Raw genomic sequence first — 16,373 nt, forward strand, 5'->3', positions numbered from 1 at the left:
GCAGGGCCTGTCCGTGTGACGGGGGAGAGTGACGGCCACCGGGAGGGGGGAAAGTGCGGGGCCTGTCGGGGGGGGGGAAGGTGAGCTGCGGTCCGGGTGACGGGGGAGAGTGACGGCCACCGGGAGGGGGGAAGGTGAGCTGCAAGGGGGCCTGAAGCAGTGGTGTGAGTGTGTGAGGCCAATGAGAGGTGTGCGGGGGCGGGCCAAGGGGGCCTGAAGCAGTGGTGTGAGTGTGTGAGGCCAATGAGAGGTGTGCGGGGGCGGGCCAAGGGGGCCTGAAGCAGTGGTGTGAGTGTGTGAGGCCAATGAGAGGTGTGCGGGGGCGGGCGGGCCTAGGGACCAATGAGATTGCCGCTAGGGACAGGGAACACACCAGGGAAACATACATACATACAATGCTTTCACAAATATATAGTAAGATATATATATTATACACACACACACACACACACACACTGTATATACACTGTCTTACTTGTGACTCCCTTTACCCCTCCCTTTGCCTGCCAGGAGCCAGCGTAATACAGCTTTGGCACAAAAGTGGCTGCAGAGACTGAATGACCATTTACAGCTGCAAGAGTTCTTCCAGAACTGCAATGAGGTACGGTGCCGTTTAAATGGCCTATTTTTAACCATGTGGTTTCATACGGCACAACAGGGGTAACAGCTGAAAGATTCCCTAGTGCAAAAAGAGCGTTGGATGGCCGATATAAATGCCACCGCTTTTCAGAGAGGTGCTGAATTTTAGATATGTTGGGTAGGATTTTGGTTCCCGTAGTGTTCTGCATGGGGTTTATCTGTAGATTTCCTTGTTGTAATGAAGGTACAGAATGAGAAGTTGTCTAGCATTAGGCCTTAAGAAACTATAGTGTTTTGAATAATATATATAATATATAGGGCCTGTAGGCACTTTGCAATCAAGATAAATTTTATTTGCACTTCACAGTAAAGGTGAAAAATACAACGCTCCCGAATCCACAGCTCAGACCCTATTCAAATCTCTGTAACTTCATACTGTACATTCATTCCAAGCTGTGCTACCTTTTAATGAACCAGTATGCAAACTCTTCTTATGTGTAATAGTGTGCACAGAGCTTTCCAAACCTCATAAGGCTCTTCTTCGTGTACAAAGATTTCCAAACCTCACAGGTCTCTTCCTCACATGTACAGAGCTTTCCAAGCCTCACAGTCTCTTATTCACATGTACAGAGCTTTCCAAACCTCACAGTCTCATATTCACAATCTTCGGACAGTCCCCAAATCTAATGAATGTGCTACCCCTGTCCCGCTAAATCCAGAAGAGTTGGTAACATTAGTCACAATCCTTAACTCGGGATATAGGGCACAATGACTAAGCAGTGCTATATCATCACACCGCTAGGCCCATTGATGTGAATGTGCTGTGTGATGTCTTCCGACGGTTTAAGGTGTCCTTGATACATTTGTGAAGGTTCGGTGGTGCTGTCCTCAGTTTTTATTTTATATTTTGAAAAGACCAACATTTATTAGACGATGGAGCTGTTAGGACTGTGTTTTAGAAAAATGAAAAGCAACGTTTATTTTGTTAGAATAGGAAGGGGAGAGGTGTAGAAAACGCATCTGTTACTCTTTGGGGGAAAAGTGGAACCGTTAGGTTTAAATAAATAAATAAATAAACGTGCCTGTGAAAATTAAAGTGTACTGATACTTTTGAGTGTGATCATTAAAAAATAATTACCAGATAGAACGATACTTTGTCCACGGTGTAAAACCTTTTGTTATAGTTTCATTTTCTCGTTTTTAGATGATCATAAAAGGGTTGAACGTTTTTTAAGCACCTCTTGGAGAAGGGCACTCAACTCCAATCGTTCAGCCCCCTCAACTCCAATCATTCAGCCCCCTCAACTCCAATCGTTCAGCCCCCTCCCCACCCACCCCCAACAGGTCAGGTTTTCAGGATATGGTTCACCACAGGTGGCTCCAAAGAGTGCATTTCCTTTGTAATAGTCAGTGCACTGCAAACTCTGCATGATTCCGCTGTGTTTACAGTATATAGGATTGGTGATGTGTTAATGTATTGCGTTTGGGTGGAGACTGTCAGCCACACACCAGGTTTTAAGAATAAACAATGTATTTGCAAAACAGGTGAATGCATCTGAAACTGGGGGACTGTGTACTCCGATCATCACTTACATGTTTATGAGCGTCAGCATTTCTGTGCTAAAAAGTAATACAAACCTCCTTAAAATGTGCGGAGTATTCTTCATACATACGACGTGTAATCAGTTGTTTTTAAATAATGTTGGATTCGTTGCGTCATGTTCAATACCTGATTGATTTAATTGACATAAAAACAGAATGAGGTGTGTTTTTTTTATTTAAAATGAGTAACAGTAAATATAAATGATTAGTGTGATATTATTTATAATAGTCACACTGAAAATAGTACATTTTGTTAACCTACTGTATACAGTATAATGAAACATCCCTGCAGCTTCAAATATACAGACATAGCAACTTTATTCTGCGCTAACGCTATTAACTGACTTTTTTTAGGGTTTACACCAAGTTGAATTTGGCCGACGATTTAGACGCACTTTTTTTTGCCACATACAAAACATTACTGTATGTTTTAGTACATGCCATTAACATCTGTACACAGACCATTTCTGTGCACCAAAAAAACTCATTTGTGACGCTGCGGGCGCAGATTGGGAAATGTCAGGAAATGTCAGTGCACCAAGAAAAAAAAAGAATGAAGCTGCTGGCGTAGATTGGGAAATTCCAGGTTAGTACGTGGGTGCTCACAAGAGCACATTACAATGAGAACCGTTTGAGCCAATTTTATCAGCAAAAGCGCTTAATTTGTGACGCTTTGTACGAAGGCCCTTTGGTGCTTCTTGGGACCAGTATTCTCGTAATTCTACTACTTCTATACTAAATTGGTAGGATCAAGTTATTGAATCTAGTGTAGGGGCGGCCAACACCAGTCTTCAAGGGCCACCAACGGGTCAGGTTTTCAGGATATCCCTGCTTCAGCACAAATGGCTCAATCAGTGGCTCAGTCATTGACTGAGCCACCTGAGCTGAAGCAGAGATATCCTTAAAACCTGACCTGTTGGTGGCCCCTGAGGACTGGAGTTAGCCACTCCTGGTCTAGTGGTTCTAATTGTGTAACATTTCATGTTCTAATTTCTCTTGCTTCTCCTGCATCCCAGTCTCTCCCGTTCATCCCGCCCAGGCTTGGTCAATGATAAACCATTTCCCACAATAACGATATTAAGAAATGAAAAGAGGCCAATATCGCTTTTAAACACAGATTTGAAATTATACAGTAATTTGGCTAACAGGCTAAACCCAATACGCCCCAAATGAATTCACTACGATCAGTTGGGGTTTGTAAGTGAGCGCCAGGCGTCAGATAATACGAGCAAAATGATTAATATCATTGACAATGTAAACCACGCTAGATCTAAAGCTATGTTATTGAATGGTGACCAGACATCCCGGTTTAGCGGGAAAGTCCAGGTTTTTTTGTCCTTTGTCCTGTTGCCCCGAAATTTTCACAACTGTTCCGTTTTTTTATTGCGACGGCCGCTCATGCACGGGTGGCAAGTGCTGGATGCGCATGCCTGATTGGCAAGCACCGGCCACGCTTGCCCGATCAGCATGCGCCGGCCGCTCATGCATGACATTTGTCCCGGAAAAATATGGTCACCCTAGTTATTTTGTTATGGAGCCTTGATGCGGAAAAGGCATTTGATGGAATAAGGTGGGACTTCTTAGATAGAACATCGGAACCATTTGGGTTCTCGGGGGCGTACTTGAAGGGAGTTCAGGCTCTCTACCAGACTCCGACTGCCACGCTAAAATTGCCAGGTGGAGATAGGAACCAAATAACAATTCGGAATGGGACAAGTAAAGGGTGCCCCCTTTCGCCCCTATTGTTTGCACTAACAATTGAACCATTGCCGGCTACGCTCCCCCAATATAATGTACAAGGGGTCAAAAAGGATGAGAACCATAAATTGTTGCTGTTTGCAGAAGATATTATACTCACGGTAACAAACCCACTGACATCTCTTCTGAACCTACAGACCACACTTAGGGAATTTGTCTGAATACAAGGAAAATAAATGGAAGTCAGAGGTCTTAAACCTAACACTCTCAGACAAGGAAGTTAAGATCCTCAAATTAAACTTCAATTATAAGTGGAGACAGACACATCTAAAATACCTAGAGATACATCTCACAAGAGATTACCACTCATTATACAAATACAATTACCCAGAACTATTCACCAAAATTAAGAAAGACCTACAGACCTGGAACCCCTACCATATATCCTGGGTAGGGCGTATAACAGCGGCTACAATTAATATTCTCCCCTCTATAATTTCCAGACACACCCGATCCCTATTCCGCATAGAAATATAAAGGAAATGTCAAATATGATTATGCAGTTTATCTGGAGAAATAAACAACCAAGAATAGCCAGGTCAATCATGTTAGACACTAGAGATGGGGGTCTGGCGGTCCCAAACATCCTGAAATAATATATAGTCCCCACACATGAAACAGATTATATACGGTCATTCTCTGAGTTAGATGTATAGCTGGCTGGACAGCTCATTTACAAAAACGATTGGGCTGTCCTCTCTACTGAGGTCAGGATATGGCCCCAGGATAGGGAGACAATTTGAGTCAGAGGTCATTGGGTTTGCACTGAAAATCTGGCAAATTGGCAAAAAAAGGTATCAGGTGCTGAGAAACCCTTCTAGGCTCACCCCTCTTTTTGATAATCCAATATTCACACCTGGGATGCAAGGGCAGGAATTTGATAGAGGGAAAGAAAAGGGATATTAGATGTGGGAGACTTACTTGGGAGGGATAAACTCATGCAGTTTGAGGATATGAGAGAGAAATAACATCTCCCACAGTCTGAGATGTTTAAATATATGCAAGCCCGACTTTTTTGTAAAACAGAATCTTCCGGGGGAGGAATTCCTCGAACCCACACTATTTGAGGATTTATGTAGCATAGGAAGATATCAAAAAGGATTAATATCATCCCTGTGTCAAGGCTTCCTGCCGGTGAAACACCCCAGATCATAAATACATGGAGCAGTGGGCTATGGGTTTCCAAACAGAAATATCAAGAGAGGACTGGGAAGATATATGGGATCATGCGGGTAAATCTTCCTTTATGTACAGTAACAAAAGAAACCATATACTGTACAAAGTCATGCTTAGGTGGTATTACACCCATAAGAGATTAAAACAGAGGTACCCAGAAGCATCAGGTAGGTGTTGGAGGGGGGTGTGGACAGACAGGGGATATAGCACACATTTGGTGGTTTTGCCCAGCAATGCAGAGCTACTGGAAAAAAGATACTGAACCTAATAAAGGATATTGTGGGTATTACAATCCCATTAGACCCAATTATAATAATCTTAGCCAAACCAATGGAAAACGCGGCCCCCTCCATGCACAAATTAATGTCACATATACTAACGGCAGCTAGGTGCGCTGTAGCAGCGGGGTGGGAAAAAACACCCCCTCCCTGTAGAAAATAAGTAATTAGAAGAATAAATGAAGTTCAGCTAATGGAGAAACGTACCTCATTCCTCAATAACACTGCTAAGAAGTTCCATAGGACATGGGAAGCGTGGGATGGAAGAGGATGGCAGAGTGTAGTAGGAAGACTGCGAGTTGAGAGCGGAGAGGTATGGGAGTTGGGAGCGGAGAGGTATGGGAGTTGGGAGCGGAGAGGTATGGGAGTTGGGAGCGGAGAGGTATGGGAGTTGGGAGCGGAGAGGTATGGGAGTTGGGAGCGGAGAGGTATGGGAGTTGGGAGCGGAGAGGTATGGGAGTTGGGGGCGGAGAGGTATGGGAGTTGGGAGCGGAGAGGTATGGGAGTTGAGAGCGGAGAGGTATGGGAGTTGGGAGCGGAGAGGTATGGGAGTTGGGAGCGGAGAGGTATGGGAGTTGGGAGTGGAGAGGTATGGGAGTTGGGAGCGGAGAGGTATGGGAGTTGGGAGCGGAGAGGTATGGGAGTTGAGAGCGGAGAGGTATGGGAGTTGGGAGCGGAGAGGTATGGGAGTTGGGAGCGGAGAGGTATGGGAGTTGGGAGCGGAGAGGTATGGGAGTTGGGGGCGGAGAGGTATGGGAGTTGGGAGCGGAGAGGTATGGGAGTTGGGAGCGGAGAGGTATGGGAGTTGGGAGCGGAGAGGTATGGGAGTTGGGAGCGGAGAGGTATGGGAGTTGAGAGCGGAGAGGTATGGGAGTTGGGAGCGGAGAGGTATGGGAGTTGAGAGCGGAGAGGTATGGGAGTTGGGAGCGGAGAGGTATGGGAGTTGAGAGCGGAGAGGTATGGGAGTTGTGAGCGGAGAGGTATGGGAGTTGGGGGCGGAGAGGTATGGGAGTTGGGAGCGGAGAGGTATGGGAGTTGGGAGCGGAGAGGTATGGGAGTTGGGAGCGGAGAGGTATGGGAGTTGGGAGCGGAGAGGTATGGGAGTTGGGAGCGGAGAGGTATGGGAGTTGGGAGCGGAGAGGTATGGGAGTTGGGAGCGGAGAGGTATGGGAGTTGGGAGCGGAGAGGTATGGGAGTTGGGAGCGGAGAGGTATGGGAGTTGGGAGCGGAGAGGTATGGGAGTTGGGAGCGGAGAGGTATGGGAGTTGGGAGCGGAGAGGTATGGGAGTTGGGAGCGGAGAGGTATGGGAGTTGAGAGCGGAGAGGTATGGGAGTTGGGAGCGGAGAGGTATGGGAGTTGGGAGCGGAGAGGTATGGGAGTTGGGAGCGGAGAGGTATGGGAGTTGGGAGTGGAGAGGTATGGGAGTTGGGAGCGGAGAGGTATGGGAGTTGGGAGCGGAGAGGTATGGGATTTGGGAGCGGAGAGGTATGGGAGTTGAGAGCGGAGAGGTATGGGAGTTGAGAGCGGAGAGGTATGGGAGTTGGGAGCGGAGAGGTATGGGAGTTGGGAGCGGAGAGGTATGGGAGTTGGGAGCGGAGAGGTATGGGAGTGGAGAAGTTACCCACAGGCAGGGAGGGGAGTAAAGGATTGATGGAAGGGTTCCCCGAGGAGTATTAATGTATGTCGAAAAATGAAAATGAAACCGGATTAGAAAGGTGTATATGTGATCTCCCTGTATGAAAGGTGTATATGTGATCTCGCTGTATGAAAGGTGTATATGTGATCTCGCTGTATGAAAGGTGTATATGGGATCTCGCTGTATGAAAGGTGTATATGGGATCTCGCTGTATGAAAGGTGTATATGTGATCTCGCTGTATGAAAGGTGTATATGTGATCTCGCTGTATGAAAGGTGTATATGTGATCTCGCTGTATGAAAGGTGTATATGTGATCTCGCTGTATGAAAGGTGTATATGTGATCTCGCTGTATGAAAGGTTATATGTGATCTCGCTGTATGAAAGGTGTATATGTGATCTCGCTGTATGAAAGGTGTATATGTGATCTCGCTGTATGAAAGGTGTATATGTGATCTCGCTGTATGAAAGGTGTATATGTGATCTCGCTGTATGAAAGGTGTATATGTGCTCTCGCTGTATGAAAGGTGTATATGTGATCTCGCTGTATGAAAGGTGTATATGTGATCTCGCTGTATGAAAGGTGTATATGTGATCTCGCTGTATGAAAGGTTATATGTGATCTCGCTGTATGAAAGGTGTATATGTGATCTCGCTGTATGAAAGGTGTATATGTGATCTCGCTGTATGAAAGGTGTATATGGGATCTCGCTGTATGAAAGGTGTATATGGGATCTCGCTGTATGAAAGGTGTATATGTGATCTCGCTGTATGAAAGGTATATATGTGATCTCGCTGTATGAAAGGTGAATATGTGATCTCGCTGTATGAAAGGTGTATATGTGATCTCGCTGTATGAAAGGTGTATATGTGATCTCGCTGTATGAAAGGTTATATGTGATCTCGCTGTATGAAAGGTGTATATGTGATCTCGCTGTATGAAAGGTGTATATGTGATCTCGCTGTATGAAAGGTGTATATGTGATCTCGCTGTATGAAAGGTGTATATGTGATCTCGCTGTATGAAAGGTGTATATGTGATCTCGCTGTATGAAAGGTGTATATGTGATCTCGCTGTATGAAAGGTGTATATGTGATCTCGCTGTATGAAAGGTGTATATGTGATCTCGCTGTATGAAAGGTTATATGTGATCTCGCTGTATGAAAGGTGTATATGTGATCTCGCTGTATGAAAGGTGTATATGTGATCTCGCTGTATGAAAGGTGTATATGGGATCTCGCTGTATGAAAGGTGTATATGGGATCTCGCTGTATGAAAGGTGTATATGGGATCTCGCTGTATGAAAGGTGTATATGTGATCTCGCTGTATGAAAGGTGTATATGTGATCTCGCTGTATGAAAGGTGTATATGTGATCTCGCTGTATGAAAGGTGTATATGTGATCGCGCTGTATGAAAGGTTATATGTGATCTCGCTGTATGAAAGGTGTATATGTGATCTCACTGTATGAAAGGTGTATATGTGATCTCGCTGTATGAAAGGTGTATATGTGATCTCGCTGTATGAAAGGTGTATATGTGATCTCGCTGTATGAAAGGTGTATATGTGATCTCGCTGTATGAAAGGTGTATATGTGATCTCGCTGTATGAAAGGTGTATATGTGATCTCGCTGTATGAAAGGTTATATGTGATCTCGCTGTATGAAAGGTTATATGTGATCTCGCTGTATGAAAGGTGTATATGTGATCTCGCTGTATGAAAGGTGTATATGTGATCTCGCTGTATGAAAGGTGTATATGTGATCTCGCTGTATGAAAGGTGTATATGTGATCTCGCTGTATGAAAGGTGTATATGTGATCTCGCTATATGAAAGGTGTATATGTGATCTCGCTGTATGAAAGGTGTATATGTGATCTCGCTGTATGAAAGGTGTATATGTGATCTCGCTGTATGAAAGGTTATATGTGATCTCGCTGTATGAAAGGTGTATATGTGATCTCGCTGTATGAAAGGTGTATATGTGATCTCGCTGTATGAAAGGTGTATATGTGATCTCGCTGTATGAAAGGTGTATTTGTGATCTCGCTGTATGAAAGGTGTATATGGGATCTCGCTGTATGAAAGGTTATATGTGATCTCGCTGTATGAGAGGTTATATGTGATCTTGCTGTATGAAAGGTGTATATGTGATCTCGCTGTATGAAAGGTGTATATGTGATCTCGCTGTATGAAAGGTGTATATGTGATCTCGCTGTATGAAAGGTTATATGTGATCTCGCTGTATGAAAGGTTATATGTGATCTCGCTGTATGAAAGGTGTATATGTGATCTCGCTGTATGAAAGGTGTATATGTGATCTCGCTGTATGAAAGGTGTATATGTGATCTCGCTGTATGAAAGGTGTATATGTGATCTCGCTGTATGAAAGGTGTATATGTGATCTCGCTATATGAAAGGTGTATATGTGATCTCGCTGTATGAAAGGTGTATATGTGATCTCGCTGTATGAAAGGTGTATATGTGATCTCGCTGTATGAAAGGTGTATATGTGATCTCGCTGTATGAAAGGTGTATATGTGATCTCGCTGTATGAAAGGTGTATATGTGATCTCGCTGTATGAAAGGTGTATATGGGATCTCGCTGTATGAAAGGTTATATGTGATCTCGCTGTATGAGAGGTTATATGTGATCTCGCTGTATGAAAGGTGTATATGTGATCTCGCTGTATGAAAGGTGTATATGTGATCTCGCTGTATGAAAGGTGTATATGTGATCTCGCTGTATGCGAGGTTATATGTGATCTCGCTGTATGAAAGGTGTATATGTGATCTCGCTGTATGAAAGGTGTATATGTGATCTCGCTGTATGAAAGGTGTATATGTGATCTCGCTGTATGAAAGGTGTATATGTGATCTCGCTGTATGAAAGGTGTATATGTGATCTCGCTGTATGAAAGGTGTATATGTGATCTCGCTGTATGAAAGGTGTATACTGTATGTGATCTCGCTGTATGAAAGGTGTATATGTGATCTCGCTGTATGAAAGGTGTATATGTGATCTCGCTGTATGAAAGGTGTATATGTGATCTCGCTGTACTGTATGAAAGGTGTATATGTGATCTCGCTGTATGAAAGGTGTATATGTGATCTCGCTGTATGAAAGGTATATATGTGATCTCGCTGTATGAAAGGTGTATATGTGATCTCGCTGTATGAAAGGTGTATATGTGATCTCGCTGTATGAAAGGTGTATACTGTATGTGGTCTCGCTGTATGAAAGGTGTATACTGTATGTGATCTCGCTGTATGAAAGGTGTATATGTGATCTCGCTGTATGAAAGGTGTATATGTAATCTCGCTGTATGAAAGGTGTATATGTGATCTCGCTATATGAAAGGTGTATATGTGATCTCGCTGTATGAAAGGTGTATATGTGATCTCGCTGTATGAAAGGTGTATATGTGATCTCGCTGTATGAAAGGTTATATGTGATCTCGCTGTATGAAAGGTGTATATGTGATCTCGCTGTATGAAAGGTGTATATGTGATCTCGCTGTATGAAAGGTGTATATGTGATCTTGCTGTATGAAAGGTGTATATGTGATCTCGCTGTATAAAAGGTGTATATGGGATCTCGCTGTATGAAAGGTTATATGTGATCTCGCTGTATGAGAGGTTATATGTGATCTCGCTGTATGAAAGGTGTATATGTGATCTCGCTGTATGAAAGGTGTATATGTGATCTCGCTGTATGAAAGGTGTATATGTGATCTCGCTGTATGCGAGGTTATATGTGATCTCGCTGTATGAAAGGTGTATATGTGATCTCGCTGTATGAAAGGTGTATATGTGATCTCGCTGTATGAAAGGTGTATATGTGATCTCGCTGTATGAAAGGTGTATATGTGATCTCGCTGTATGAAAGGTGTATATGTGATCTCGCTGTATGAAAGGTGTATACTGTATGTGATCTCGCTGTATGAAAGGTGTATATGTGATCTCGCTGTATGAAAGGTGTATATGTGATCTCGCTGTACTGTATGAAAGGTGTATATGTGATCTCGCTGTATGAAAGGTGTATATGTGATCTCGCTGTATGAAAGGTATATATGTGATCTCGCTGTATGAAAGGTGTATATGTGATCTCGCTGTATGAAAGGTGTATATGTGATCTCGCTGTATGAAAGGTGTATACTGTATGTGGTCTCGCTGTATGAAAGGTGTATATGTGATCTCGCTGTATAAAAGGTGTATATGGGATCTCGCTGTATGAAAGGTTATATGTGATCTCGCTGTATGAGAGGTTATATGTGATCTCGCTGTATGAAAGGTGTATATGTGATCTCGCTGTATGAAAGGTGTATATGTGATCTCGCTGTATGAAAGGTGTATATGTGATCTCGCTGTATGAAAGGTGTATATGTGATCTCGCTGTATGCGAGGTTATATGTGATCTCGCTGTATGAAAGGTGTATATGTGATCTCGCTGTATGAAAGGTGTATATGTGATCTCGCTGTATGAAAGGTGTATATGTGATCTCGCTGTATGAAAGGTGTATATGTGATCTCGCTGTATGAAAGGTGTATATGTGATCTCGCTGTATGAAAGGTGTATATGTGATCTCGCTGTATGAAAGGTGTATATGTGATCTCGCTGTATGAAAGGTGTATACTGTATGTGATCTCGCTGTATGAAAGGTGTATATGTGATCTCGCTGTATGAAAGGTGTATATGTGATCTCGCTGTACTGTATGAAAGGTGTATATGTGATCTCGCTGTATGAAAGGTGTATATGTGATCTCGCTGTATGAAAGGTATATATGTGATCTCGCTGTATGAAAGGTGTATATGTGATCTCGCTGTATGAAAGGTGTATATGTGATCTCGCTGTATGAAAGGTGTATACTGTATGTGGTCTCGCTGTATGAAAGGTGTATACTGTATGTGATCTCGCTGTATGAAAGGTGTATACTGTATGTGATCTCGCTGTATGAAAGGTGTATATGTGATCTCACTGTATGAAAGGTGTATATGTGATCTCGCTGTATGAAAGGTGTATATGTGATCTCGCTGTATGAAAGGTGTATATGTGATCTCGCTGTATGAAAGGTTATATGTGATCTCGCTGTATGAAAGGTGTATATGTGATTTCGCTGTATGAAAGGTGTTTATGGGATCTCGCTGTATGAAAGGTGTATATGTGATTTCGCTGTATGAAAGGTATATATGGGATCTCGCTGTATGAAAGGTTATATGTGATCTCGCTGTATGAGAGGTTATATGTGATCTCGCTGTATGAAAGGTGTATATGTGATCTCGCTGTATGAAAGGTGTATATGTGATCTCGCTGTATGAAAGGTGTATATGTGATTTCGCTGTATGAAAGGTATATATGGGATCTCGCTGTATGAAAGGTTATATGTGATCTCGCTGTATGAGAGGTTATATGTGATCTCGCTGTATGAAAGGTGTATATGTGATCTCACTGTATGAAAGGTGTATATGTGATCTCGCTGTATGAAAGGTGTATATGTGATCTCGCTGTATGAGAGGTTATATGTGATCTCGCTGTATGAAAGGTGTATATGTGATCTCGCTGTATGAAAGGTGTATATGTGATCTCGCTGTATGAGAGGTTATATGTGATCTCGCTGTATGAAAGGTGTATATGTGATCTCGCTGTATGAAAGGTGTATATGTGATCTCGCTGTATGAAAGGTGTATATGTGATCTCGCTGTATGAAAGGTGTATATGTGATCTCGCTGTATGAAAGGTGTATATGTGATCTCGCTGTATGAAAGGTGTATACTGTATGTGATCTCGCTGTATGAAAGGTGTATATGTGATCTCGCTGTATGAGAGGTTATATGTTATCTCGCTGTATGAAAGGTGTATATGTGATCTCGCTGTATGAAAGGTGTATATGTGATCTCGCTGTATGAGAGGTTATATGTGATCTCGCTGTATGAAAGGTGTATATGTGATCTCGCTGTATGAAAGGTGTATATGTGATCTCGCTGTATGAAAGGTGTATATGTGATCTCGCTGTATGAAAGGTGTATATGTGATCTCGCTGTATGAAAGGTGTATATGTGATCTCGCTGTATGAAAGGTGTATATGTGATCTCGCTGTATGAAAGGTGTATATGTGATCTCGCTGTATGAAAGGTGTATATGTGATCTCGCTGTATGAAAGGTGTATATGTGATCTCGCTGTATGAAAGGTGTATATGTGATCTCGCTGTATGAAAGGTGTATATGTGATCTCGCTGTATGAAAGGTGTATATGTGATCTCGCTGTATGAAAGGTGTATATGTGATCTCGCTGTATGAAAGGTGTATATGTGATCTCGCTGTATGAAAGGTGTATATGTGATCTCGCTGTATGAAAGGTGTATATGTGATCTCGCTGTATGAAAGGTGTATATGTGATCTCGCTGTATGAAAGGTGTATATGTGATCTCGCTGTATGAAAGGTGTATATGTGATCTCGCTGTATGAAAGGTGTATATGTGATCTCGCTGTATGAAAGGTGTATATGTGATCTCGCTGTATGAAATGTGTATATGTGATCTCGCTGTATGAGAGGTTATATGTGATCTCGCTGTATGAAAGGTGTATATGTGATCTCGCTGTATGAAAGGTTATATGTGATCTCGCTGTATGAGAGGTTATATGTGATCTCGCTGTATGAAAGGTGTATATGTGATCTTGCTGTATGAAAGGTGTATATGTGATCTCGCTGTATGAAAGGTGTATATGTGATCTCGCTGTATGAAAGGTTATATGTGATCTCGCTGTATGAAAGGTGTATATGTGATCTCGCTGTATGAAAGGTGTATATGTGATCTCGCTGTATGAAAGGTGTATATGTGATCTCGCTGTATGAAAGGTGTATATGTGATCTCGCTGTATGAAAGGTGTATATGTGATCTCGCTGTATGAAAGGTGTATATGTGATCTCGCTGTATGAAAGGTGTATATGTGATCTCGCTGTATGAAAGGTGTATATGTGATCTCGCTGTATGAAAGGTGTATATGTGATCTCGCTGTATGAAAGGTGTATATGTGATCTCGCTGTATGAAAGGTGTATATGTGATCTCGCTGTATGAAAGGTGTATATGTGATCTCGCTGTATGAAAGGTGTATATGTGATCTCGCTGTATGAAAGGTGTATATGTGATCTCGCTGTATGAAAGGTGTATATGTGATCTCGCTGTATGAAAGGTGTATATGTGATCTCGCTGTATGAAAGGTGATGTATCAGATGGTTGTCTTCACCGCCCTTTTTTATATTTCTGTAATTCTTCCCCCCCCCTTTCCATTTTATTGATGAAAATGTTACTAAAAATACAAGTTATACATTTTTTTAAAAATGACAATAAATATCAGTTTAACAGGAAAACAAAGTTATTACCATTTTTAATGAATGTTAAAACCTGAGGCATTTAGCTTTTTAATCAATGAAATTGGGATATATATAAAATACGTCCTTACTACCTCCTGTCTCCAAACACCGAGATGGGGTTAGGGAAGGGGTTAAGCGGGAGGGGGACACGCTGATCTGGGAAAGAAAGGGTGCTGCTATTACAGAGGGCAGGAGAATGGGGGAGGGCCCCTGAGATCCCTTTTACATTGTCAGATCTGCTTTCTATTAAGCGGCCGCTTCTTAAACAGCCTGTCACTAAACCTGTCCCAAAAAAAGTCATTTACTCCCATGGGTTGTATCAAGATACCAAGAAATATCCGTATCGATTTATCTTCGTATTTGAATATAGCTATATTAAGGCGATATTATCATATTGGTAAATATTGCCATAATTTCATAATATAGGGAGAAGGAGTGGCTCAGTGAGTAAAGACACTGACTGGCACTGAGTGTGAAGCAGGGAACCTGATTCAATTCCCGGTGTCGGCTTCTTGTAACCTTGGGCAAGTCACTTTATCTCCCTGTGCCTCAGGCACCAAAAAATAGATTGTAAGCTCTGCGGGCCAGAGACCTGTGCTTGCAAAATGTCTCTGTAAAGCGCTACGTAAAACTAGCAGCGCTATACAAGAACATGCTATTATTATTATAATAATCTAACCCTTCTGCACTCTCCCCCCTCCTCCCGCCATCTTCCCCTCTCCTGGTGAGGCGGGTTGAGAGAGTGCAGAAGAGTTAGATTTGGGCAATAAACTTACCAATACGATATTGCAGTAATATAGCTATATTATCATTCATTTCAGAGGCGCATGCTAGGCTAAACCGTCTTTATTTTTTATTTTTTATGGGGTGTTTCAAACGACCTCCCGTTACTTAGTTCCTGAAAGTGGCGCTCACAGAAGAACGCAACAAGAGACAAGTCTTTGCTACTTAGACACAGAAGCATCATACTTTTTTCCAGCTCCTGTGCAGTAGTTTTGTGTGTGTGTGTGTGTGTGTGTGTGTGTGTGTTAGAGAGATGACGCATACCACATATGGGCCTCCCCCTCTCTGCCTGTTCACTGCAGTGGGTGATTCTCCCATCTACCTCAGCTGTGGTGAATCCGCACAGGGAAACCTGCAGCCAGTGAACATGTGACAGATCCCCAAAACAAGAGGTCCCAGGCTTATTACCTCCGCCAGCTGAACCTTCTTCTTTTTTTTGCGAGCCTAGAAGGCTAGGGACAGCAGGGGGATTTGCAGGCAGCCCTCCCCTTGAAGGGATGAACCGCTGGTTACGGGAGCTCACTGCAGCAAACAGCATCGCATGGAGAAATACCCCACTCGCTGACATTTCTGCACTGGCAGCAGCTTGTGCGGAGCTGAGCGAGTTATACAGAGCCGAGGCGAGGGAAGGACACAGATCATCTGTCTGGATATCCCTCTTTATTTTATCTTGGTCTTTTTAGCCTTAATCCCTGTCTCCTTCGCCCCTGTGTTTATTTCTCTCCCTTCCTTCTGCGTCTCGCCGAGGTGGTCTCTCCTCTTTCTCTGTCTCTCTCATATTTACTCTCTCATCTCTCTCTAGGTCATTGACTCTCTAAATTGCCGTGTCTGCACTTTCATCCATTCATCCTGTTCTCTTTTCCTCTCTCCGTTTTCTTTCTCGTTTCTTTTTTTAATGTGTGTGTATATATATATACTCTTGTGAATATATATTCAATAACTCTCCTTTTCTGTGTTTCTATATTTAAACCTATCTCTCCCTTTTACTTTCTCTCTCGCTGTCTCTCTTTATCTCTCTCTTTATCTCTCTCTATATCTGTGTCTATATTTAAACCACCTCTCTCTCCCCATTTCTATCTCTCTCTTTCCCTCTCCCCTTATCTTTCTATATATCTCTCCATACCTATATTCTGTCATCTTTCTCCTCTCCCTGTCCCTGTATTTAAATCATCTCTCTCCCTCCTTC

At 42.8% G+C, this 16,373-nt stretch overlaps 1 protein-coding gene across 6 annotated transcripts in view; it reads left to right on the forward strand.

The window, feature by feature from the left end:
* Positions 1-16,373, forward strand: part of SPTBN4 (spectrin beta, non-erythrocytic 4) — a 133,654-nt gene that overhangs the window by 62,273 nt on the left and 55,008 nt on the right. For all 6 annotated transcript variants that reach the window (XR_012802532.1, XR_012802533.1, XM_075606983.1 and 3 more), the window contains one exon: positions 511-601. Coding sequence is in view for 4 of the 6 variants with exons in the window: in XM_075606983.1 (XP_075463098.1) it covers positions 511-601 (91 nt within the window). In the remaining 2 variants the exon portion in view is untranslated. The remainder of the gene's footprint in view (positions 1-510; positions 602-16,373) is intronic.

This window comes from Ascaphus truei, chromosome 7 (assembly GCF_040206685.1).
Source record: "Ascaphus truei isolate aAscTru1 chromosome 7, aAscTru1.hap1, whole genome shotgun sequence".
Lineage (NCBI taxonomy): Eukaryota > Metazoa > Chordata > Amphibia > Anura > Ascaphidae > Ascaphus > Ascaphus truei.